At 46.6% G+C, this 26,481-nt stretch overlaps 1 protein-coding gene across 1 annotated transcript in view; it reads right to left on the bottom strand.

The window, feature by feature from the left end:
- NNT (nicotinamide nucleotide transhydrogenase) overlaps positions 1-26,481 on the bottom strand; it is a 480,843-nt gene that overhangs the window by 16,556 nt on the left and 437,806 nt on the right. Inside the window, exons 20-21 of the mRNA XM_078675042.1 lie at positions 15,876-15,994; positions 9,630-9,745 (exon numbers count right to left, since the gene is read on the bottom strand). Coding sequence (XP_078531168.1) covers positions 9,630-9,745; positions 15,876-15,994 — 235 coding nt within the window. The remainder of the gene's footprint in view (positions 1-9,629; positions 9,746-15,875; positions 15,995-26,481) is intronic.

The following is a 26,481-nucleotide window of genomic DNA, read 5'->3' as shown; positions in this document are numbered from 1 at the left end:
CTTTCAGAGGTAGAACATGACAGAGGACAAAGCGCAGGTAACAGTTATCTTCTGGGGACGGGAGGTGCCCATTTGAACGAACCAGTGTAGGTTGAATAGAACTAGTAAAGAACACTGCTAGTGAATCATACTCAACAGCTTCACCGTGTGTGTGAGTGAGGGTGGAAAGTTTAACTCCACCAAAGGTAGCTAAAAGATCAAGCAATGTCAGGGAGCAGAAGTCAGCTCTTCTATAGACAGAATGGTATCAGCTACAATTTGTACTGCGCATCTGAACCAATCAAACACTCACACCCAGTCAACAGATCTGGGTTTAATCCATCACCGTTCTTTAGCCCACTCTCCCACCCCAGTTCAGACATGGCCATATACAAATCAGTCTGACCCTGTGCCTCATGGGAAAAGTCCAGCCCAAACTGCCAAGCCATACCTTCCCTGGACCGGAAACAAGCTTCCTAGGATCGGTTTCTGGCATTTCAGCCGTCTTCAGCCAGGCTTGCTTGAATCCAGTGGCAAAGTGAGCAAGGGACTCACGTCTGAGCATACCCTGCCAACTTCTGGCGAACATTGCGGTACAAAATGAAATGCCAGAAACCAGTCCTAGGAAGCTTGTTGATATGATCTTAGGAGCTGTCCAAAGGTAGAAGTTACTCAACTTTGGTAATGCTTTTTCAGGTGGATACGCTAACCGAAGATTACTCCCCTTTTGAATTTCTCAGGCACCAGACTAGATAAGGACCTTTTCGAAGCAATATCTCCCATGTGCCAGCAGATAGTGCCATCGAACTTTGTGGAAACTTTGCTCTGCATCCAAAAGGGACGTCGAGGAACCCCTAACGCGAGTACAGCAGTTTACCTCTGAACTATTCAAGGTCTTCAGATGCGGATCCACCATAACAAATTGAAAGACTAACATGGTGCAAAATCTTGCTCCGACCATATTAGAATCCTAAAGGTCCACACTACAAAACAATGAGAAGGGAGGGTAGTAATAAATCTGCAGTTTAGAGTATCCAGAAGAGAGTATGTTATGAAAGGAAAGTAACTTGCTCTTCTGATGGATGCTTCTAACTGCAGATTTCTCATCTTTTGAACAGATACAGCAGCACCTGTCAAGAGTGGGAAGGTCTTGCAAGGCCGAGTCGGAAAAACTGTTCTCCCTGTGCACTTGATTGTTGAGACTGTAATGCCTGGTGAAAGTTTGTACGGACACCCATGTGGCAGCCTAGCCAACATAAAATATCTCGTCAATGCCAGAGTGGTGGCATTGTCTGTGGTGGAATGTGCCCAAACGCCCCCAGGAGGTTAGTTTGTTGCTAGACAGTAGTGCTTTTGTTTTGTTATACAGGATGGTTCACATAGACAAGGCGCACTCCGGGCTCACCTTTCCCTTCTTAGCAATAATAAAAGTCTGGCCATCCATTCAGGGATCCTTTGAGAGTTTGATGTAAAATATAAGTGTTATTTTTAGGTTCAGTCAGTGAGCCTCTCCTCCTCTGAGAGCTGAGGCATAGCGAAAAAGCAGGGTGAGTGATGGACTTCTCCACAGGAAAGGGCAATACCACTTTCAGCAACAAGGAAGTAAGAATCCACAGCACCAGTTTACCCAAAGAAAGGGCAGAGCACGGGCTTCACTGGTAGCACCTGTAGCTTGGTAACATAGTGAGCAGACAATTACACAGAGAAATACCATTTTAATGGTCAATCGCAGGGAACAACTGTACATGGTAACTAAAAAAAAACACTCATGTAAATTTGAACTAAATTTACTAGAGCAAAAGTCCATTCCAGAAGATTTGCATCCTTGTTTTCTACGTTTTTCCATTTTTATTTCACAGTATTGTCAACAGACATTATATGAAACATTAGGACTGCAATATGTACTGATCGCTGAGGATTACGGGACATCGAGCAATGGCAAATTGCTTTTGATTACTATATGAATCCTGATACGGATATAAGGACGTTTGGGTAACTCTACTGAAATGCCTATCAACTACAGCGCTCTCCTTTTTTATTTCGATTTGTAGATACAATTTTAACAAGATGAGATCATGGGACATGACAGTTAAGGATCAGAAATAGTGTTTAGCTAGCTGGACAAAGGAGTTATATCATTGCTATTGTGTACTGAGTATATATTGGAATACAACTGTCCTACATAAAGGTATATATAAAAATATTAGTAGGGATCATTGATGATGTTATATATGGCATCATGCCTTTAAACATGAAACACAAAGTTTATTGTGATAAGCTGGATTGCTGAAACCATTTTAACCTACTAAATGTTTTGTTTTAAATTAAACTGCCCAGAAGTTCCTTAGTAGAACGACATGCACTGGTGTCGCAGTAGCATTAAAATAAAATAATTGGCCATCACCTATTTGGAGTCTTGACTCCTTAATACTGTGGAAGAAAAATGAAAAACTTTAACGAAGAACGCTGATCTTCTGAAGTGGGCGTTTGCTCTAAAACAGAATACCAATTTACTTCCACGTTTGAGTGCATTTTCAATTATCAAGCATTTGTTTTGTATTTTTGCCCAGAAGGCGGTCTTTGAGAGCCCACAAGTAGCAAGAAGCATTGCATACAACCCTTGTATGGGAAAGAACCAAAAAGTTTGACTTTAGGAAAAGGATGAGTTTGCGATAAATGAATGCCTTAGCTGTTCTCTGTTGGTCTAAATAAATGTGCATGGGCCTTAAGGAAGTACACATTAACACAGGGACCAAATTAAGGTCACTGCAGGAGGAACATATGTGATATACTCCAAAACACATCATATATAGTGACTTGCATATCGAAGGACATTCATGCAAATATAGAAAGGCCCAACCAGTAACCTATAACAATGTCCACTGCAAACCCTTGCTAGGCACGAGACAGAACAAAACATTTGGCCATTTGGTCTGCAGACGATTTTTTTTTTTTTTAAAGCGCACAATCACCCGTAAGGGTCTCTAGGCGCTGGGGGGCCGTCGGGAAGATTAAGCGAGCTATTGCCCAGAGTCACATGGTGCTGGGCTAACCTGCCGCCGGAGCCGGGGATCGAACCGTGGTCCCCAGATTCCAGCGTCAGTCGCCCTGGCCGCGGCGCCACACCTCTTCCTTGATGGTCCCCACATCAGGCCAAATATTCACCCTGCAACAAGAATAAATAAATTTGGTAGTCGGTGTGACGCTCTATATCAGTTCATGGAGATGTGGGTTCGAGAGACTGGATGCAGGACCCTGATCTGTTGCAGAGACAGAAGGTAGCTGGGTAGGAACAAAACTGCTCAGGCTCAACAGATCAGTGTACCCACACTTGCATGGCCCAATCCGGTGCTATAAGGATGATTGTAGCCTGGTCTTTCCTAATCTTCAGAACTTGAAGTAGGAGAGGTAGAGGTGGGAAGGTACACAGGAAGCATATGTCCAACTGGAGAAAGAATGCATATCCTTGGGAATTTCTTTGCTGGAACTACAGTGTCCAATACTCTAGACACCGCACATTCTCAGTGGTGGCATTCAGATCCAATAAAGGCACAACCCACCATGCGAAGATACCATTAGTGGTGGTCTATAATCAGATCTTCAGAAATTAAGCAGGAGAAGCAGAGGTGGGAAGGCGTACAGAAGACTTGCCTTGGCATTTACCAAGCATGCCAAATGATTTACGGTCAGAGATTCCTTGGTTGTCTGGGTCAAACAAGGCCTCCCGACACAGGATACATGACCCACAACACTGCCCTGCTTGTTTCTGTACCATATGGTGGTCAAGTTGTTAGCTACAACTTGAACCGGCTTCCCTTTGAGGGTTGGCTGGAAGGCCTGGAACTTTATGGGATTTAGCCAGCTCCGAAAAAGGTTGATGTGGTACCATTGCTCTGTGGAGGACAAAGGTTATCGATCTCCACCTCTCCCAGAAGACTATCAGAGACCAGTCTGTAGCAGGTCAGATTGATGTCTGGCAGTTACTACTGGAGGTCAGGGGCTACTCCCCGTAAATGTGGTTGCTCTCTGAAAGGCAGCCATAGTGATGAGACTATTGCAGGAGCAGGTTTCACAGCAAGGGACGCATGTGCATGATGCACGAGGTCATGAGGCCTCAGAACTGTCCTTGCTGGAACACAGGAGTGACATAGCATCAGGATAACATGAACGGCTCAGACTCGCTGCTGGGTGGAAAGGCTTTGAAAGCAGCCATGCCCAGGAGGTCTCAGAATAGAGGAGTCCTTTGTGTGGGCTGCAGGTAGGATTTTGGTTGGTCGTCGTAAAACTAAGGGATAACCGAAGTGTGGCATTAGGTGGCTCACGACTGGCTTTGTTGAGCCCGCAATCTGCAGTTAGTGACTGAGGTACAGGAATACATGTATCCCTGATATTCAAAGATGGGACACAACTGCTGCCATCGTAAATACAAGAGGAGATGCAAAAAAGTACAACAAATAACTAGAAGTGCTCTGACCCCACCACAAACTGCAGGAAGCATTTGTGGGACAGCAAGACAGGGACACCATCCAGTCCCCAGAAAAAAAGGCAGAAAGAACACAGGCCAAGGTAAATATTTTGAACGTGTCCTCCTGAAGGAAGATTGTCATAAGTCAAAGATCCAAAATAGGTGTATTCTCCTCCAATCTCATTTGGACACAAGAAAAGAACAAGACTAGTTCCCACCTGCTCTTAACTTCTGTGACTCTGTATGGCCCCCTAATGTAACCTTGCTGAACGATTGCAGCACCCACTAGTCTGATTACAGCAAACACGCTGGGCAGGAAAAAAACAAGTTCAGCCCTCTACCAGTCGTGCACGATTATGGGAGGGGCAACAAAGCAACAGGACCTTATCCGGAAGAGGAGGAGGAAGATTACTAATGTATCTGGTGGTGTCAAAGGCGTTTGCCACTACCATGCCCTCTCAAGCCACAAAAGAGCTGTTGGCTGCTGTACATATTCTGAAGTTTGTCTCTGGCTATAGGTGAGACACTAAGAGTATCCTCTCAATTTACAATACTGTTGATGGAATTAACAGGCTAAACAAAGCAAGTTCAAAGAACAGGCTGCAAAAAGATTGGCATTCTCTCAAACAATCCTAGAACTATCAAATTGCAAGTTTATAAGGGATCCCTGCAAGTGCCCCAAAATTCCTGTGGTGAGGAATGATGCCGGATCACAACACAAATGTCCAAGCTAATCCTCAAAACATTTTGCTGCATCCTGACCATCTTTAATCATGCGAGCAAAGGCTTCCCAGAATTAGTCAGGGACTGTTAGTAAGATCTCACTGACTGTAACACTCAAGTAATGCGTGGGATACTGGAATTAAGGGACCTCAATTCCAAAGAGGCAGAGCAAGAGACTCTTTGCAGAACACATCAATAAGCTTGAACTCTATCAGTGAGTACAGTAGAGAATACATTGGGATTAACCTTGCTGATGGAAGCCTCAATCACCATGCTCTTAAGAGTCACAGTGCTGCGTCAAAAAGGCTAGATCTTCTGCGAGGAGCCTAAAACTAACCATTAGGTGACTTACTGGGAAGGTTCTGCATGGTTTAAATCAAGCCGCCATCAATGTTTCCATCAGAGTCTCATTAAAAGGCAGCAAGGTCTCTGAAGTACCAGGCTTAGGCTGCAATATGTCTGTCAGTAAATTATGGTAACTGTAGGTCCAACATTTCTCCTGCTCAGTGGGGAGCCACTTTGAGGAGTCCAACTGACTCAAGGAACAAATGTAAGGCATTGACAATTATGTAGCTCTAAATATAGGCCAGTATCAATGTAATGAGGGAGGAGCAAATTGTCTGCTTTTCCATTGCCATCTTTGTTGTGTGGAACATTTTGGATTCCTTGAACCACATTCAAATCCAATATGAAAAAGGCTTACAGCCTATGATAATATTGACATTGAGGAATAGGCTGGGGAATCATTTAGGAGATGGAAACTATGACTTGGTAACTTCATAGAGACAAAGGCCTGGTGACAGCAGATAACCCTGGATCAGAAACGGGTGTCGGAATCTGATCGGTTGCAGTCTCTGCATCAAGTCTAGGCAGTTGATGTGGCAGTCGGAACCAAAGAGGCTCCGAGCAGAAGAGTGGAAGCCGAAGAGTGGAAGCATGGATTAGCACCAGTGGGGTACCGTGTGAAGGTCCAATAGGGTCAGTCATGCTGTGGTCAGACCTGCTGAGTGAGCCAAACTCAAGGCCCCTGCAACTCAATGGGGCCTAAAGGCACACCAAAGGGAACACACATTGCCTTTAGAAGTTGCAGCATGGCACCCCTAAAGGTCTCCATTTGTTTGTATTGTTGGACTTCGGCCTGGAGCACTTGGGCAAACCAGAGTTGGACAATGGCTGTGGAGAAGGATGTGCCAAATGCGCAACTTCTGCTTTAAGTGGGAGCAGTGAGACGAGGATGAGTTCCACTTGGGCTTGCAACTTGTTCCAAGACTTCATCTGAGTTTTCAGAAGATGGAGACTAGACCATAAGAGGGACCTGGAACAAACAGACTCACGACTAGGAGCCAGAGCGGGCCCGCTGTTTGGAGCAGGACGTATTTGCTATTTTCTGCTCAGTGACACAAAGCTTTGGCTCCCTCCTCCTGATAGGTTTTGCACCAGGGCATATTTACCTCATAACTTCCAGTTGTGTCCTAACCCTTGCCCTACAGGCAGACATTGTGTGGATCTGTGACCTACATCTACTTCCTGCAGTTGCAGCATGTATTGAAGCCTAAAGGTTTTAAAGCAGATTGTTCTCTAGCACATTATGTTGAAAAAATATTTTTTCTATCAGTGGAAATGTTTAAAGTTTGGAGTAAAGAACCTAATAGGGAAAAATCACTATTAGCTAATACTACTGGAGACTGTAACCTGGGGACTCTTCTACTTTGCGTTAAGACACCTGAGATCTTGCCACATGTACGAAGACTGGTGTGCAGATTCTGGGAGTAGATGTTCTTTGTAGGGCTTCATATGAATTGGAAATGGAGGTGTGGCAGATCCGGCCCTTCGCGCAAATAGTCTGAAGCAAGTCTATAGCCGGTTGGAGGGAGGGGGGCTCTACCACATTGGATGACCTGTATCCATCAGGCTTATTCATTACCCTACAAGAGGCTATGTAAACATTCAGGCTGGGAGGAGGTCAGTTTCTCCAATACGCAAAAATAGAGGCCACTGTTAGGGTGAGACAAAGTTTTGAGAAATAGTTATCAGCACTCCTATAACCAAGTAATCATAACATTTAGAGCATAAATTTGAGGCTCTGTAAATCTCACAAATTATATCAGACTCTATTCAATCTAGAGTTATTCCAAGATATCAACACAAATCTTTTTCAAAACATGGGGTTCAAAGATATATAGTCCACTTATTTGTTTTTCTTCAATCTTTATTATGTCAAATTTCATAGAGCAGGTATTTCCAGCAACAGGTAGAAATCACTATTTCTACCTGTTGCTGGAAATACCTGCTCTAAAAGATTTGTGTTGATATCTTGGAATAACTCTAGATTGAATAGAGTCTGATATAATTTGTGAGATTTACAGAGCCTCAAATTTATGCTCTAAATGTTATGATTACTTGGTTATAGGAGTGCTGATAACTATTTCTCAAAACTTTGTCTAATTTTGTGTGTATCACTTTGTGTACACTAACGGCACCTTAAGGTGGTAGGTGCTTTGAGATCTTCTGGCACCCTATTTGATTTACTGGTTCGACAATATACATACTGTTGGTTGTGTACTGAATTGTGGAGATATTACAAGTGTTTGGTGAGTGTGTGCGGACGTTTCCCTTGTGGGAACACTACCACCTGTTTCTTTTGCTTTGTGTACCACTGTTAGGGTGATATGACCTAGATTTCCGGACACCTCTGACATCACCATGGTGAGCCTCCTGACCCTGGCAGGTGGAAACTTATTACCCACATCATCCGCACCCTACTAGCCGATCAACCCAGGGTCCCCCCTCAACGTGGAGGACACGTGGCAAAGGCTGAGTGAATTCCCCATTACGACTAAAGAATGGCATAGAATATATGGACGGGTCCGCAAGGTCTCTGCCAATGCACAATTTGAACTTGCTCAATTCAACATAGTCCACATTAAAAATTTCTTGCCAAACACCTGCACTCAATGTATCCCACAAGAAGCACAGGACGCCCATGCAGCAGACAATTATCAGCAGACTTCCTTCACAGTGTGAGGAACTGCTCTTGGATAATAAGTTATTGGGATGAGGTTTGGGTCATCTGCATAATGCCACAGGATGGCAACTATTTAGAGAACTGAAACACTGCCTATTTGGTTTAATCCCTAGGGAAAAATAAACAGGAAACTGAGGAGACATTTCGCAGTTCTCGGACTGACTCTGGTCAAACGGTGTATAGCCATCTGACTGATTAGATAGCTACGGGATCCAAGTAGGGCGCTAAAGATGCATACATGAAATGGACTAGGCACAAGATCAAACTGCCAGATTCCTTTTGTCGTGGGGAGCCATGATCCACGACCTCACTGACAACGGGCATGCCACCCTCCACAGGGGCAGGTGGCGTAGATGAGAAACCTTCACTGATGTAGACCCCTCCTGACACTGATTATGGGTTAGGCCAGGGGGGGCCTTGTTGGACGACTGTAAGCATCGAAGAGCACAGAAAAGAAAGAAATGATGTGATTCTGATAGGATGGTGCCTATATATGAGATAGAGAGAGAGTAGTAGTCTGAAGGCACTACCTGTTGGCATATATGAAATATGACTATGAAAAGTTCCAGATGGAGTCTGGCACGTTGGGAATTTTATATATGAGGAACCTGCTGTTAGTAGTATCCATCAGAAATTGCTTTTCAAATGACCTAGTGATGACTTTTAGATGAATGACAAGCCTGTAATTGTCTAAGTCTTCAGGGCCTATTGTGTGTTTCTTCAAGACTGGAAGGATACGACTTACCCTCAGATTTCTGTGAAGATGCCTCTAGTAAGGGAGGCCCAGAATGAGTAAGGTAAGATCTTCTCCAAAGAGGGTTTTAATGACAGCCAAGGATAAAATATCTTTATACGAGGGGGCTTTGAAAGAGAGGCAAACCTCAGTGCCATAAGACAATATAGTAATACTTTTGATACATAAAAGTGCCCTTTGGCAGAGATATATGGCCCTCCGGTCAGGCAGGACGTAATATCCACAATGTGGTTCCTAAAATGGGTCACTGGATGTTAAAAATAAATAAAAGGAAAGCGCCAGGGGTGCACATATACCAAAGCACTTTAAAGGTGGAAGTAGGAAGATGTGCCTGACAATTGAGCCCGGAGTAGTGTAGTTGAAGGTTACCATTGCAAGATGCCAGGAGGTGAGTCTTGCAGAGGCAGATTTGTGAGGGGTTCATGAGGCCATCAGGAGGAAAGACCACCATAACTGTGTTCTCCAGACTACCTTTTCTCCTCTCATTTTGCTACTCCAAGGTCCCTACAACTCCTTCCCTTTTGGGTGCACAGTGGGAATAGGAATCAAACAAATGAAAGGCAGCCGGGGGATAAAAGGTATTTGCCAGTGGACAATACTGAATTATGTCATGTATTACTGGTTTAATCAATAAAACAGTTGAAGATAAATCCAAAGTGGCATTAACAGATCATAAATCTCACCTGTTTAGATTTCCAGACCTCCAAGACTGGCATTCCAGCAATGATTGAGTTGGGATCTTCTTGAGCTGCTGAATTAACGGTATCATTTGCACCAATTACCAGGACCAAATCAGTTCCTAAACAAAAAAAAAGCAAAACATTAAATGCAAAGATATCAAAATAATTTTCTACTAGGGTTCGTTTCTGCACTTATTTAACTGTTCAGCTCCATTTCCATGTCAAAATCTGAACTTGCATCGCTTTTACTTATCTTGCTACTTCCCCCTTAAAAAGTGTACACTCTTCCATGAAATCTGTTTATTGGGAGGGCGGGGGAGAGAATCTCTATGCATATTCCTATTTTCTATAGTGTAGTTTACTGTCCAACTAGGTAAAACCTACTCCTTTCTCCTTTTTCTGGCCAACTCCATTGGCAATGGGAGAGCAGCAAGGTTCCCTGTCGGTGGCTCAAACAGGTCACATGTATTCCTTGTTAGCACTTTTTACAGGATTTTAGCGGTGGTACTGTGCATTTATGTTAGAAAGATCAATCGTTTAAAGTACCCTAGCACATCACTACCTGCAGCTGTATAGAGAGCTTTTGAGAGGTAGACAAGTGATGCCTGAACTAAAGCGAATCTACTTTCAAGATCAATTGTGTTGACATTGCAAAATGAAATCAGATGGACAATAAAAAAAAACTGGCATAAACACAAGCCTGCTGCATACCAGGACTGTGAAAAGTTGCAAAGGACAACAACCTGCATCTAAGGACATATTTTCTTTAAAGCATGCGAACTGTGCATGGGCGGAGCCTGGCAAAGTCTTCGGAGGAAAAAATTATTAATAAGGGCCCTGTGCAGTAACTGCCTTGCTACAGTGCAGGGAAGGGATCATCAGCCCTTTCTTCTGGCTCCACTCCATTGTCCTATCACAGAAGACCCCTCAGGGGAAATCCGGGATCAGAAGAGTCCCCCAGGATCGGGGAAATAAAGAAGTTAGCGGGTGTGGGCAACAAACCCCTGTAGCTTTATGTCCAGTCTCGTTAGATGGGACATCAGGCTACAGAGAACTGGAACTTTCTAACAACTTCACATAAAGGAACAAACTTTTGAATCTTCCATCCATATACCAGGTTCCACTGTATCGGATTAACCCAAAGACCACATTTTAATTAGCCTTTTGGCCATTCTTCAAGGCACATGCAACAAGAGCATCCAGTGATAGCTGGAACCCTACTCGTGCCTAATCAATGTTCATTAGTGACCACAGTGCCTTCCACGAGGCCTGGTCACCCCCCCTGCTGCCACTCGCCTTCCTGTCTGCCTGCCTACCGCCAGAGCGACCCAGCCGCCGCTGAGCCGCCCGTGATCGCCGATCGCCGATTCCCGCCGCTGCCTCCCTGCGGCCCCGCCCACCTCCATCCCATTGGCCGCCCCGCTCCCGCCTCCCAGCTGACCCGCCCTCCCGGCTACAGATTTATGTCACCCCCCGAGCGACCGCGCAGCGGACGCGCGCAGCGGGAGCACCGATTGAGCGCCGAAGGTGCGCCAAAGGTAAGCCCGTCTGCGCCCGTCCGCGCCTGGACCGCGCCCAGTGCCAGGATCCCTGGCCCCCACCGACGGAAGCCGACCCAACGGACCTACAACGCCACCGAACTCAACGCACTCAACACCGACCGAATCCCGGGCTACTACCGAGCCACCCCGAGACGAACCCACGGACCCTTCAGCTGCCACGCCTGCAAGTTCACCTGCATCCGGACCAACCCCGCACCAACACCCGCCAAGCCTAACACCAGCAGCAACCACCTGAAGTGCATCCCCCTCAACACCCGCTCCGTCCACAGACAGGCCATCGAACTCTGGAACCTCGACACCATAGCCCCTGACGTCGCCTTCCTCACGGAAACCTGGATGAACGACTCCTCAGCGCCCGACATAGCCATCGCCATCCCAGAGGGCTACAAAATCATCCGAAGGGACCGCATCAACAACACAGGAGGAGGCATCGCCATCATCTACAGGGACACCATCCGCATCAAGACCGACACCGACGACACCCTGACAACCGCCGAACACCTGCACTTCCAGATCCACACGGACCCCAAGACCACCCTCAGAGGCACCCTCATCTACCGACCCCCGGGACCACGCACACAATTCAGCGAGGACATCGCCGACTTCATCAGCCCGCATGCCCTCCCCTCCGCTGACTACATCCTCCTGGGGGACATCAACTTCCACCTGGAGAACAACAACGACCGCACATCAACTTCCACCTGGAGAACAACAACGACCGCAACACCATCACCCTGCTGGACAACCTCGGTCTCAAGCAGCTGGTGTCCACCCCCACCCACCTCGCCGGACACACACTCGACGCCGTCTTCTCATCCAGCAAAGACATCACCTTCAACCACGCCACCGGACTCCACTGGACGGACCACAGCTGCGTCAACTTCACCTTCAAAAGAACGACGATCCACCACCACCAGCAACAGGTTGCGCGAAGAAGCTGGAACAAGATCACAGCCGACCAGCTCGCCGCTTCCCTGAGCCAGCACCCTCCCACCAGCTCAGCGAACCCCAGCCAGGCCGCCGACAACCTCACGAAGTGGCTCACCAACTGCGCGGACGAACTCGCCCCACTGAGGACCCCGCCCAGCAGACCCGGCAGCAAGAAAGCCCCATGGTTCACCGACGAACTCAAGAGCTCCAAGAAGAACTGCAGAGCCCTCGAGAAAGCCTGGAGAAGGGGACCAACACCGGACAACATGACCACCCTCAAGCTTGCCACCCGGAAGCACCACCAACTGATCCGCGCCACCAAGAAAACTGCATTCAAGGACCGGCTGGACATCAACGCACACAACTGCAAGGAACTCTTCAACATCGTGAAAGAGCTCTCCAGCCCCAACGCCGGAAACAACGACATCACCCCGTCGCAAGACCTCTGCAACTCCCTTGCCTCCTACTTCCACAACAAGATCGCGGACATACACAACAGCTTCAGCATTCAACCGACGCACGCCACGACCGAACCACCGCCCCCCACCACCACCCTCCGCGCCTGGACTCCGATCTGCACCGATGACACCGTGCGCATGATGAACTCCATCCACTCCGGATCCCCATCCGACCCCTGCCCTCACCACGTCTTCAACAAGGCCGACGCTGTCATCGCACCCCACCTGCGGGACATCATCAACACATCCTTCGACACCGCCACCTTCCCGGAGAGCTGGAAGCACGCCGAACTCAGCGCCCTACTCAAGAAACCTACAGCGGACCCCACCGAACTCAAGAATTACCGCCCCATCTCGCTCCTCCCGTTTCCAGCCAAAGTCATCGAGAAGACAGTCAACAAACAGCTGGCCGCCTTCCTCGAGACGAATGGATCCCTCGACCCCTCACAGTCTGGCTTCCGTGCCAACCACAGCACCGAGACCGCCCTCATCGCCGCCACCGATGACATCCGAACCCTGATGGACAACGGAGAAACAGCGGCCCTCATCCTCCTAGACCTCTCCGCGGCATTCGACACCGTCTGCCACCGCACCCTAGTGCAGCGCCTCAGCAACGTCGGAATCCAGGAGAAGGCACTGGAATGGATCATCTCCTTCCTCGACGGAAGAACACAGAGAGTCCGTCTACCACCGTACAAGTCAGAGGCCACCGAAGTCATCTGCGGCGTCCCTCAAGGATCCTCGCTGAGCCCCACCCTCTTCAACGTCTACATGAGCCCCCTCGCGGCCATCGCACGCCAACACAACCTCAACATCATCTCCTACGCCGACGACACCCAGCTGATCCTCTCCCTGACCAACGACCCCGCCGCCGCCAGAGCCAACCTGCACGAAGGGATGAAAGAAGTAGCCGAGTGGATGACGACCAGCCGCCTGAAACTGAACTCAGACAAGACGGAAGTCCTCATCCTGGGCTCCTCGCCCTCCGCCTGGGACGACTCCTGGTGGCCCCCCGCCCTGGGCACCGCACCTAAACCGACAGACCACGCACGCAACCTGGGCTTCATCCTGGACTCCTCCCTCTCCATGACCAGACAAGTCAACGCCGTCTCCGCATCCTGCTTTAACATCCTGCGCATGCTACGGAAGATCTTCCGGTGGATCCCCACCGAGACCAGGAAGACGGTCACCCAGGCCCTCGTCACCAGCCGACTGGACTACGGCAACGCCCTCTACGCCGGAACCACCGCCAAGCTCCAGAAGAGACTCCAGCAGATCCAGAACGCCTCAGCCAGACTGATCCTCGACATCCCCCGACGCAGCCACATCTCAGGACATCTAAGAGACCTGCACTGGCTCCCCGTCAACAAGAGAATCACCTTTCGTCTCCTCACCCACGCACACAAAGCCCTACACGACCAAGGCCCGAGCTACCTCAACAACCGCCTCAACTTCTACGCCCCCAAACGCCACCTCCGATCGACCAACCACGCCCTCGCCGCCGTCCCCCGCATCCGAAGAGCGACAACAGGAGGAAGGTCCTTCTCCTACCTGGCCGCCAAGACCTGGAACTCCCTCCCGACCGACCTGCGCCTGACCCAAGACCACCTCTCCTTCAGGAAGAAGCTCAAGACCTGGCTGTTCGAGCAGTAGCAGCACCCCCCCCCCCCCCCCCAGCGCCTTGAGACCCTCCGGGTAAGTAGTGCACTCTACAAATGTCTTTGATTGATTGATTGATTAGATTAGCTGAATTATAGAAGTCTTACCTTAGCCGGACCTAGCTTTGGTGAAAAAAGCGTTTGAAGTGAGGAGTTGTGCCGCTAAATCACTCAAGAATATACTGAAGTGCTGGGAGGTAGAAGGTATTCTTGGTGTACGCTAGACTCTATTGGGATGCGATGGCTACTGAGTTCTTCCACCCTTTGAACCGAAGGCCCAACTAGGCTGAAGATGATTCAAGATGTTTAAGAAAGGAGGGGAGGAGGGACTGGTTGAGTTTGTCTAAGGAAACATCAACATCTGTGTTCACAATGGTACCTGGTCGATGATATTGAACATATTGCTATAGTCCACAAAGACTTAGCACCAAGGAATGCAACGGATACCACACTGTGAAACATGGCCATCCCATTTTGGAATCCAGCAGTTCAATTTGTCAAGTACGATTGTGGTGAATATTTTTGCCCGTGGCCTTGCATTCACAAAATTCGCCAGTCTCTGGAATTATTATGGGAGCTCTTTCTAAATACAGTGAGACACTAATATCCTCCTCTCACCCAGGAACAATTTAATAGCCAAGATTACATTTTAGAAGGAGTTAAAATTGCCGCCTACCAAGCTAAACTTGCTTTCAATATATGTGAATGCAGTCCACTTGGAACCTTGGTACTAGATTTACTCAGATTGATTCTGTTTACAAACACACCAGTGCATAAGAGAATTAATCAGGTCAACTTTTGCTAATGTTACTTAGAACCATCGGAGTATTTTTAGCCGATCCACATAAATCTGAAACATGTGAACATCAAACATCTATATATCTATATATAAATATCTATATATCTATATACACATACATACTTACCAAATGGTTCACAATTGGATTAAAGCCAGTGCCTTTAGCTACCTCAGATCAAAGAGTTTAGAGTCACTTTTTCTACTGTCTTCAATACAGTGTGCCCGATATAGACCTTAAGTTATCATTTTCATAATGAATGATATTCTTGAGTGACTGGTGCTAAAATGTTATGCCCTAGCACATCCCAGAGGTAAATCAATCACACATGTTTGTAGGTGCTACACACACACACACACACAAAAGAAGTTTACTGAATTTGTAAAGAGTCGCAATTTTTATGTCAAGTGCAGAAACAGGATTTGGAGACCAGGTCTCTCGAATAGTGGGTAAGCATCTAGGCTACTTTGGTCAAATTTCTCAGTGGAAAAAACCCAACAAATACAATCAATTCAGGCTTGTATGTCTCTATGCACGCTTGTATGAATGGTAAATCATTCAATTGTGCTTTCTACTAGAGAAAACACATTAAGAGGATTGACTTTATGAAGATTCAAATGTGAATATGCACAAAAGTATATAAAAAAGGGCTTGGCGAGAAAACGGTTAAGATTTGTTTCTCATATTCTTCTACATTTTAACGAATCATGCACTCTAGTTTCCATCCCTAAACTGTGTATAATGGATTCTGAATAACAGTTGAGAAAGAAGCACAAACGATCCAAAGTAACTTAAAAGAATTTCCAGCTTATGACAAAAATAAATGTATTTCTCATTCGCTCACCTGGGAAATCTTCGTTAATCTCATCCATTTCTAGCACGATGTCATAGGGCACACCAGCCTCCGCCAAAAGAACATTCAGCTGGCCAGGCATGCGACCCGCGACAGGATGAATTCCAAACCTAAAAACAAGTCACGCTATTAAAACATGCAGGCTTTTGCTGTAGGTTTTAAACATGCTAAATTGAGCTACTTACATTAAAATAAGCAACTGACAAAAAGTAACTAATTAGAAACACAGCCAAAATATCCACTTTAGGAGTTAGTCTTGGGTTCATAATAGTGCAACTTAGATACAAAATACAATCAATGGTGGGTGGGGGAGTCAGGGGAGCCCTCGGCCCAGGATACTGTATCCTGATAAACAGGTAAGGAGAAGAAACATGAGAAGGGTGTGTGGGTTAAATTGTGTGTCTGTGTGTGGGAATGTGTGTAGTGGTAATTGTAGGGGTGGGAATCTTGTCCATGATGTAAAATATCCCTGTAGAAGGAGGAGGGTTATGGAGACAACTCTGGCACAACTCTGGATGGAGAAGTCTTATGGAATCCCAGTGTAGTTTTATGCAATCTCTGGACAGCGAGGGTGTGTTGGGGAGGGACAACCTTGGTATCAAGAGTAATACTGAAGGAGAAAGACCAGACTATAGCCTTGCCTGCATTGTAAAGTTTCCAAAGAGAATTGGAGAAACAGGGCCAGGAAAGAAGATTAGGTGTAGGCACTGGATAAGATACGGATTCACCCAGGAACTACTACCAATTTATACAATAGGGAGGGAGAGAGTAGCATAATGAAAGTGGGCCAAAGAGGGAGCCATAAGAGGGGCTAAATGCTGGAAATATTGTCCGGGAGTGAACATGTTTGGGGTTAGATTCTACTAAAAGGTAAGATTGTGGAACAATTCCCGTTTGATGGAACCAGAGAGGGTTTAAGGCATGGGTAAAGTAGGTAATTGCCCAGGGCCCAAACCTTTCAAAGGGCTGCGTCGTAAAGAAAATAGGACCGTTGAAATCCCGCACATAATAACATTGATCATAAAAATGAGCTTTTTTAATCTAATAGCCGAGTACGCATAACAGAAGGTCAGGGGAAGGATTTGAGATTGTGCAAAGAGACGTAAAGCAGAACCAACTTTTGCAATAGTATTTACTCTCCAGAGGAAAAGGTTTTTTGTGCTGGATATGTGACTTTTTCTCCGTGCAAAAAGCGCTTTGTGCTGTGTTGGACCACTTTGCATTAACGGGGGTTTAAATATCTGTACTATGGGCAGATTAGAACGAGTGCCCATAGTATTTTAAAGCAAAGCCAGATACTAAGCTAACCACATGGAGCTTCGTGTGAAAAGACATTACACACTATACATTTGTTCTGCAATGTACACTGCACATATACAATATATGGAAGGCTGAATAATGTGTCTAGGCATATGAGTTTGTACTGGAAGGGTGTGCTCCCAGTACAGATCCTATGCCTAGACAGTACTCGTACACCTCTGCATCATAGTGCAAATGCGGTTTGTGGCGCAACCCTGCTTGTTTGTGCACTAAGGGGTAGTGAGCAGCACCAGGCCATAATAAATAAACCCAGCTCTGCGCTTCTATCCCCCACCCTTGGGCCAGTAAAGCAACTTTGTTTGCAGCACGGCACAGCATTGCATTAAAAAATAATGAATCTGCCTGTTAGTGTGCACGTCGGGGACGCCCTGCCTTAATCCTCACACTGGCATGTAGTCGGTAGCAATTGTATTGAAAAATAATCTTGCTGTGTAATATCACTCTCCTTACTTCACCTGATCTCTTTAAATTAACCCTGTATTAACCTCGCCCCCCACCTATACTTCTCTATGTACCTTCATCCGTACTGCTCTGTACCTCACCCCTCTCGCTAGATATGCACTATACCTCATTCGACTTCATCTCTTTCACCCTCTCTCATATGCCCCTCTGACTCTCCCTGCCTACATCTATAGCTTTCACTCTCAAACCTCTTTCTTCCACAACGGTCTACCTCATCCCAGGCTCTGTACCGCGCTCTTTTTTCCATCTAACATCTGTATCTGTCCTCCGTCTACTTCACTTCTCACACGTCAGTTCTATCTTTACCTCAACGACTTCTCTCCACAGATAGACTCCTGCATCTTTCTTTTTACGTCTGTCTGAGACCTTTCTCTACCTCAATCTCCCTTAGCCCTTTCTAAGTTCCATCTCCAATATCGCTTACCATCTCACCTCCCTTTCTCACTACCTAACCTCTCAATTTACACCATTAGTTCACTATTTCACCTCCATTTCACTTCTTCGATCTGGTCCCTTTCCTTCACCCCTCTAAATAGCTTACTCCATTCTGGCTACCTTCGTTTCTCTACCTCCATACCCTTTTCTCCATAATCAAACCCTCTCTCTCTCTCTCACACAAACACACGTCTCTCTCGGGACATCCTCCATCTCAACTCACTCCCTTCGCCTCAACTAGGCCTCTCTCTAACTCTTTATAAATCTCGCTAACTCACCATCAGCTCCTCTCAACTTTCGACCTCTGTATAAACTTCATCTTTCTCGATTTCATGTCTCAACTTTATTTTTGCTCTGCACCGGATTTCTCTTTCTACCCTTCACCCTTTTCCTCTTACCCACTACTCTTTCCTCGACCCGTTGTTCTATCTCTTTTCATTTTACTCCACCTTGCATCTTTGTTTTCGCTCAAGTCTCTCCATCTACCTCTCCTTACCGTCACCACTCTAATTCACTACTTTTTCTGCATTATCTCTCCATCCACCACACCCCAGTACCCTTGGAACACTGAACTCCACTGACCCTCATCACACTTACTGTTCCCTACCTCTATTTACCTCTACCACATTCAAGAACCTTACAATTTTCTCTACCTACTCTTTCTATAATAGTTTATCTTTCCATCTGGCTACCTCTGCTTTCTCTATTTACTTTACTTCTCTTCCCAACTCACTTATCTCTCTAAATCATGCCTATCCCCGTCTACTTCATGTCGCTCCCAATACTGTTAGCTAGGTCTCTCTCTCCAACACCAGTATCCAGCCCTATCCCATTTCTTTTACGCAGCATGGTCACCGTCTAGCCAGAGAAGCGGGTCAAGGCAAATGAAGAGAAATGAGGATAAAATGTACCCAACGGAATGTTGAACATTTTTAGAGCAGGATTTGATTTTTGACTGTTGTAGAAAGAATGGCAGTAGTGAAAGGGGGGTAGATTTACAATTACAAATATTCAGGAACTTTGCTACAATTCCAAGTGTTATGTGCAAATGTCTAGATTTAATATTAGAACAAAAGGGGGTGGTGATGGACGGAGCATCTGAACCAACCAAACACTCACACCCAGTCAAAAGATCTGGGTTTGATCCATCACCGTTCTAATAATATTATGCATTAGTCCTCAGTCTCAAAAGTCACCCTTAGCATGTTTTTCTTACAATGGGCGTGACAAGCATGCTGGACAATAAATTCCACATAAAATGTTACAAGTAAGAAAAAAAAAATCGAAACCCAAATTCAAAGGAAATGGTTTTAGCACTGCTTGTTCAATCTTTTTTGGACTATTTGCCTGACAGACACCAGACAGCTTGCGCTTTCTGCTGTTGTTGCGTGCCCCTGTTTTTGAAGATCGATCATATAATGTAATATTGCCTGGCAGCAGAAGAGCTTGAATGAGCCAAGTAGGGTAATATATTCACTTTTTTGCCACCAAACAGGGAGCCCCCAAAACAAATCTTTAATGGGGCCCTGGAAATCCTTTGGATGTCACTGGATGGAAACACCCTATAGCACATCCGAGTTTAGTTGCAGTGAACAGAAGAAATGAGAATACGTGCTGTCAAGGATTTGCATCACAACTGCAGTGGGGGAGCGAGGGAGCCGGTATGGGCCCAGCAAACCTAGAATAGGAAAAGAAAGAATTTAGGTGAGGACATAGTTGTGGCATCTACGAATTAACATGGAGGGAAGAAGGGTGATTATATCTCACCATTCTGCACAGGTGCTTCTGGAAGAGGACCGCTCTAACTATTTACTGGAAAGACAGGAAGGGGCAGAAAAACCTGCGGAAGTCAGTAGATAAATGTCCTCCTGCTACAGAATATGAAATTCATAGGTTCAAACCCTGGGGACTTCGTTTTAAGTAAAAGGAGCACCTGTAATTACTGGCTCCGACAAGCCTTGAGTAATACATTTCTAGATAAAGGAGGAGCATGTGTAGTAAACATGTTCTCCTCCCAACATGGCCACCTGCTGTCATTACACCTTCCTCTATGTTCCCACCTACTAAGCCTCCCAGAATGCTTGTGTACATTCTATGTTGTACTTGAATGTTCCACTCTTGTCAGTTGATGGTCTGGTCAGCTGGCGAGGTGTGTTGCTCTGCTGTATCTCAATATAGCCATCTTATAACTACCAAGAAGTATCCTGCAGCCTACTTGAACATCCCCACTAATACTTCACAACATTTTGGAGACTATCTTGGCTGACCAGAACAGAGAGGCAGACCAAGAAGAACAGCACAGCACGAGCAGCACCTCGCACCAAGAACCCACCTAACTGCGACCAGAAACAAGAGGAAAAGCAACAGAAAAAGCTTTGAAACTTAAGAAAGCCAGAAGGAATGAGCCGCAAGTAAAAAAAAAATTAAAAAAAAAAAACTAAGAAGAAAAACAAAAAGGCAGCCGCAATAGGAGGAAACTTAACCCAGAAGATGAAAAAGATCAAATCATATCAGCCTCAAATGTTTCTCATCAGCTGCTAAAGAAATGTAAGCAAAAGAAACTAGTAACTTGCAGAAACCTGCCGCAAGAATTCCCAGCCTCTGCCTCCTGCAGTCAAACCCCCTGAATCAACCGCCTTTAACATTCATAAGTACACCGCTTCCACGCCTTTCGGCTCAGCTGCCAAAATGTTGTGAAGTAGTAGTGGGTATGTTCAAGTAGGCAGCAGGATACTTCTTTGTAGTTACAGATAGGTTTATTGAGATACAGCAGAGCAACACACCTGAAAAGGGGTGCCCTCGGCCCCCCGCCCGCATGGCAGTGCGGCGACCCCCTCTCTCCTTGCCTCCCGGTGGTGGGGGCGTGACCTCCCGGCGTCCAGTGATGACGCGGGGGTGCGCGCCGCACCACCAGTTGGCTGGCGCCCGACCCCTGACCCGGAAGGCGTTGCGCAGACTTCGCAAGGGGTGGGCTGCTGGCGGGGGAGGGGGCGTGCCGCCCCCTCCCCACGATCCCAGGAATAAAGGAGGGGGGAGCGCTCAGGTGCCCCCTTGTCGCCTGGACGCTCCCCCACACTGGTCGTGCCCCGCGCTCGGGGCTTCCTAATTTTCTCTTATTTCTCCTTGCAGGTCTTCGGCAACGGAAACCTCCATCGAGGTGATGGGCGGAACATTTGGAGCAAGACGTGCGGCGCGGGAAGAGAAAAGGGGACGTAGACATTGGCGTTGGAGCGTCGGAGTGAGGTCTCGGCGAGGAGTGAGGCGCGGGAACGGGACTGGACGGGCAGCTCCGCAAGCATCATCGCGGCCTGAGTTCCCTGCCAGCTGTTAGTGGGCCATGTCACAGAGGCGAGAACGGTTTTGAGGCCGCCGGGACGTTCAACGCGCACAGAGGATGTATTAACACGGTGAGGCAGCCAGGCGCAGGGACACGGGCCAAGCAGGGGCTTTCGGGGCAACTTGTTGCGTAATGTTGGCTAAGGGGCTTGGTGATTAAAAGCGATTGTGTAGTAATCCTCCCGAGGTCGGTCAAATGGGCACCAATACCAGTCCAAAGTTGTTCTCTTCCAAGTCTCTCCACTTGCTAGAAATGCAGTTTCCGTTATAACATAACACGGAGTGTTACAGTCGGGGATGGACTGTGGATGAAATTGGGAAATTTACGTATCATGAGAACTGAGATATGTCCGGTGTGCAGACACCAGTGTTGAGGATTGAATACATTTAAATAATGCCTCTAGACGGCAGACGTTTATCGTGGCCGAATGGATAAGGCACTGGCCTCCTAAGCCAGGGCAACAGGGCAGTAAAACTTCCGAAATGTGTGTAAAGGGAAAACAGCCTACAGGGGGCGAACGCTCAATCTCTGAAGCGAAGCTGGGCCGGTCATGCTTAGCGCTTGGATGAAAGGCCACCTGAAAAGACTAGGCGCTTAAGGGATTTAACAAATGGCACTGCCTCACCGACATAAGCGGACCTGGCATAGTCTTAATTAATCTCGGGGCGGCTGCAATGAGGGAAAGAACAAGCGCGCCATTTGGACGTAATATAGGGTGAGCCTGCCGGCACGGTTTCCGGGTAAGCCGTGCGGTGCTTTGGTAGGGCAAGCGAATGAGCGTCGGCAGGGACCTGTTGCTTGCTGGTTGCTTTTCTCGTGCGGTGCTTGGGTAGTGCAAGTGAATGAGCGGTAGCACGGACCTGTTGCTTGCTGGGGATTTTCTTCGTTACAGTTGGTTGGCATATTCCTAAAAAGGAAAGGAAAGTACGATGGCGCTGACTTTCCGCAGCCGCAGGGGTAGCGTCCTGGGGGGGGGGGGGCAATTAGCTTTAACAATATGCTTCTTGATAATGCTAGGCCCAGACTCGGTAGCAGAAGTCAGCAAAAGCGATACATGACCCTTACGTCTTCAGGTTTTTCCTTAACCGGGCATTTGTTCTGTTCGAAGCGCAGTTTCGGTATCCTTCCCAGCCCACGGCTCTGGACTCTCAGCATTTCCCTGCAGGTTTTTTCATTAGATAACGAAGGGCGCAGATGCTGGGGAAGTAATCGGGCTGCATGTCAGATAGGAACATTTCTTCTTTCACAGATGTTAAGCACAGGGATTATGCAGGGGAAGGTAATGCATTATTTATACTGCACCCACGTGCATCCGCCATGTTGGAATGTGATTACCTCGCGCGGAGGCAAGCGCCTGTGTCTGGACGTAGGCAATCTCCAGTTAGATCTATGCACGGGGTCGCGTGGGAACAAAGCACTGTGAAAAATGCCAGCAATGCGTCCAACAAAAGAAAAATGTCTATTTGTATTCAATACTACTATAATTGTGTGCCGCTGTTAATTACATTAGAAGTTTGTCAAGAGGCATCCGGGACAAGGCGTTGACATCAGGTGTGGGTGATCACACACAGCTCGCTTATTGTTGGGGTGTCCCCAGGGCTTCGAATGTTAGCTTTTGCAATAATATCTCCAAGCCATGGTTGCTGCCTAGTGGTCTTGAGGCAGCGGTCAGCCACTGACAAAGCCAATAGTCCAGAATTATAGGTATGATACTTGTAACAGCCATATTGTCGTCATGTTAACTACAAGCCATGGCTACTGCTTATTTATCTTAGGCAGCGGACAGATACCGACAAAGCCAATAGTCCTGGCTACTAGGGATGATACTGGGAACATATACCTGGGGGTATTTACAGGGGTGCCGCGCATGGGTCGTGTGGCCCACAACGACGGTCACGCACGCACCAACATTTGGTAATAAAGACAAATAACCGTATATGTATGGTAATGAATGCCGGCATCATACCAGGTCTGGTGGCCTCGTGGACTAAGCCATCCACTGTAGGGGCCTGTATTTGACTTCATGGTCACAGGTTCAACTCCCGGTGGATCCACTCAGCCTTTCATCCATCTGAGGTCGATAAATGAGTACCGTTGGGTAACAATAAGCATCTGTTAAGATTTGTCCAGGGGTGCCTTGGGTTTCTGGCAGCTTCATTTCACCGTTTGAGTCCATGTTTCACGATCATTGGGCATCCTTCTTTATTGCCTCTTTAATCTGAGAATCGTATTTGGCCCCAAGAATCTCTAATCGATTGGTCCCTGGGCGGAATGTGTTATTGCACAGTTATAAGATTAAGTATAGCCATGTAATTTATGGTTAGAACAATCTCTAAAAATTTCGGCCAATACTCTCTGGGGGTCCTCCATGAGAGTGACAGGTACCTAAGACTAGGGTGGAGGGATGGTGTGAAGTGGAATTTGCAGTTCCAGCCAGTTTCCCTGTACCTCACTTGTCTTCACCTGGGTATTCAACCTATGGGAATAACGCACATAACAGTAAAGGTTTGTTAGTTTTATTATGGGCTTGGAAACTGGTAGCGTGTTAAAAGATCCTGGGGGGGAGGGGCGGAACTATACCTCTCTGAGGGCTCTAATGGGTAGAGCGGATTTAGTGTGCCGCTGAGGTTGTGGGTGCTCTATAGGGGGGCGGTCTCCACCTTCATTTTTGGGATGACCCAGAGTTCTTTGCTTCTGTATGGCATAATTTTATGGAAAGAATTAATCTAGAACGGTTATTGTTAGACTTGAACTGGGGGCTCCTCGGGGTAGGGACCGAGCGGTACATCTTCGAGGGCCCTAATTAGTGGGGAACACAGGTCAGGAGTTACTGTCAATCAGGTCGGGTTGGCTCGGATGGTAGGTTTACCGAACGCCAGAGCGGTATTTGTTGCCGCTATGCCCCCCCCCCCCCCCCCCACCCCCCTTGTGTATGGGTAGAGCCATACCTCCTGAGGGCTCTAATGGTTGTGCCACTCATGTCAGGGGTTGCTTTTGATCATGTCAGGTTGGTTTGTGAGGTAGTTTACCAAAAACCGACCTGTAACGTGGTACCGGGACTGGTGAAGGGCTTCAGGGAGGCTATGCCATTGAGAAACCCTAGTCTATATCCCACGCAATTTGCGTGCTTGAAGAGGGTGGCAGAGACCAGAGTAATAATTTCCCTTTCGAGAATTAGGCGCCTGCAATGCCCCCATCCTCTCCCCCAGTGCCCACGGCAAAAAGACAACCAGCCGCTGGGAAGATGGAATGTGTATTTGCAAGGGCATGAGCAGCATCGTTTACGACTACATTCATAACAATGTATTGAACTATATGACTGGGATTCTAAATCTTCTATTGCCAGTGTGGCTTGATATACCCTTTAGGGGATGGGGCTCTTGTATTAACTGTAAGTAATCATGGAGGGTGTGGTATTGGTTCGTATGTGTCGTGTTGTGCGCGTGGATTGTCTCGTGTGTATGATAGCGCGTGATTATGTGTGCACGTGTGGAGTGTGTAGAATGCATGGTTGTGAGAATGTTGATGTCGTAGGGAAGGCAGTTGCTGTAGGAGGAGGGCTGGAGGTTGGAGTTGTGTTCGCTGCCGCTGTACTTATACTACATGTAATAAAGAAGTAAGGAACTGGATTTGCTTACGTTCATCCTTTCAACACATGGCGACGAGCGGGATTCAGCGGCACTGAGCATATTTTCCTTGTGGAAGGATTTTTCTTTTTCAAGAATTTTTTTTTCTCCACATCTGATTGACCAATACTTCAATTAATTACCGATTCCAAGGCGCTCCTTAAGGTTTTTCTTTAAAGAAGTTCTGAAGTGGCAAAACCTTGCTAGGAATTTTTACCTCCAGTAATGTGTATGCTTTGCCGTTACACCTCGCATTTTTCAAGAGGCCGACTCGACTCCATCAACGCGTGAGTAGATCGTCATCTTGGATGCGTGTGCGCACTATGACGCATGTTCACATTGCATCCTAGCAACTGGATGATACACCTTTGTCTTCGGGCTTCCGTTGTGTGTCATCAACGTATGTACATCACCACGTACTACTACGCAACGTGGCAGCCATTTTAAATTTTCCTTAAAAGTATCCTAGCAACAAATGCCGAGCGCCGAGTTTCTTATTAACTTTCACATTGCGTGTAGTATGGAGTTTTTTTTTGTCCAGCGCTTAATTTATGGAAGTAAGCACTTATTTTTCTTGATTGACTTTTCACCACTATTGAACACAATTCTTAATACTATTGGATTATCTGGACATACAAGTAAACTTCGTTTTTGGGAAGGTGCGAAAAAAAAAAAACTGTGGTGAACTTTTTGCCCAAGTTGAAATTGATCTAAGGACATAACTAGAACTTTGGTGAACTGTTTGAGCAAGAATTGAATTAAAAAAAAAAAAAAAGCACTTGCATTGTAATTCTTTTACGTTTTTAAGATGTCTTCGATTCACCCACCGCCATTTTTCTTAGCAGAATCGGGTGAACCTCCTATTGCATGGGATTTATGGGTTGACATGTTTGAAGCTTATGTAGAGGTTTTAGATGAAGAAGAATGTTCACAGGAAAGGAAAGTGTCTTTACTTAAACACAGACTAGGTGCAGTAGGTCTTAGGGAGTTCAAGAACTTACCTAAAATTGAGAATGCTGGCGATATGGGTGTTTATCAATGTGCAGTTAAACAAATGCAGGAAAGGTTTGGGAGGAAAATCAACGTTGTTATGGAAAGGTTCAAATTTTATTCGAGGGCTCAAAAAGTGGATGAGTCGATTGATCAGTATGTTTCAGTCTTGAGGGGTTTAGCTGTTACGTGTGAGTTTGAAAGTATGACATATGACCAAGTCTTACATGATCAAATTCTTATGAAAACCAAATCTAAAAGAATTCAAGAAAAGTTATGGTCATCAGGTAGTACTTCAATAAAAAATGCCATTGAAGTAGCTAGAGGTGTGGAAATCTCGGATCAATGTATTCGTGAAGTTAGAAATGAAAAAAATGACTGAGTCTAGTTCAGTCAATGCGATAAGTAAGGATGACAAACCCAAGTA

This window comes from Lissotriton helveticus, chromosome 2_1 (assembly GCF_964261635.1).
Source record: "Lissotriton helveticus chromosome 2_1, aLisHel1.1, whole genome shotgun sequence".
NCBI lineage: Eukaryota > Metazoa > Chordata > Amphibia > Caudata > Salamandridae > Lissotriton > Lissotriton helveticus.
This window is presented reverse-complemented; position numbering and strand designations above follow the sequence as displayed.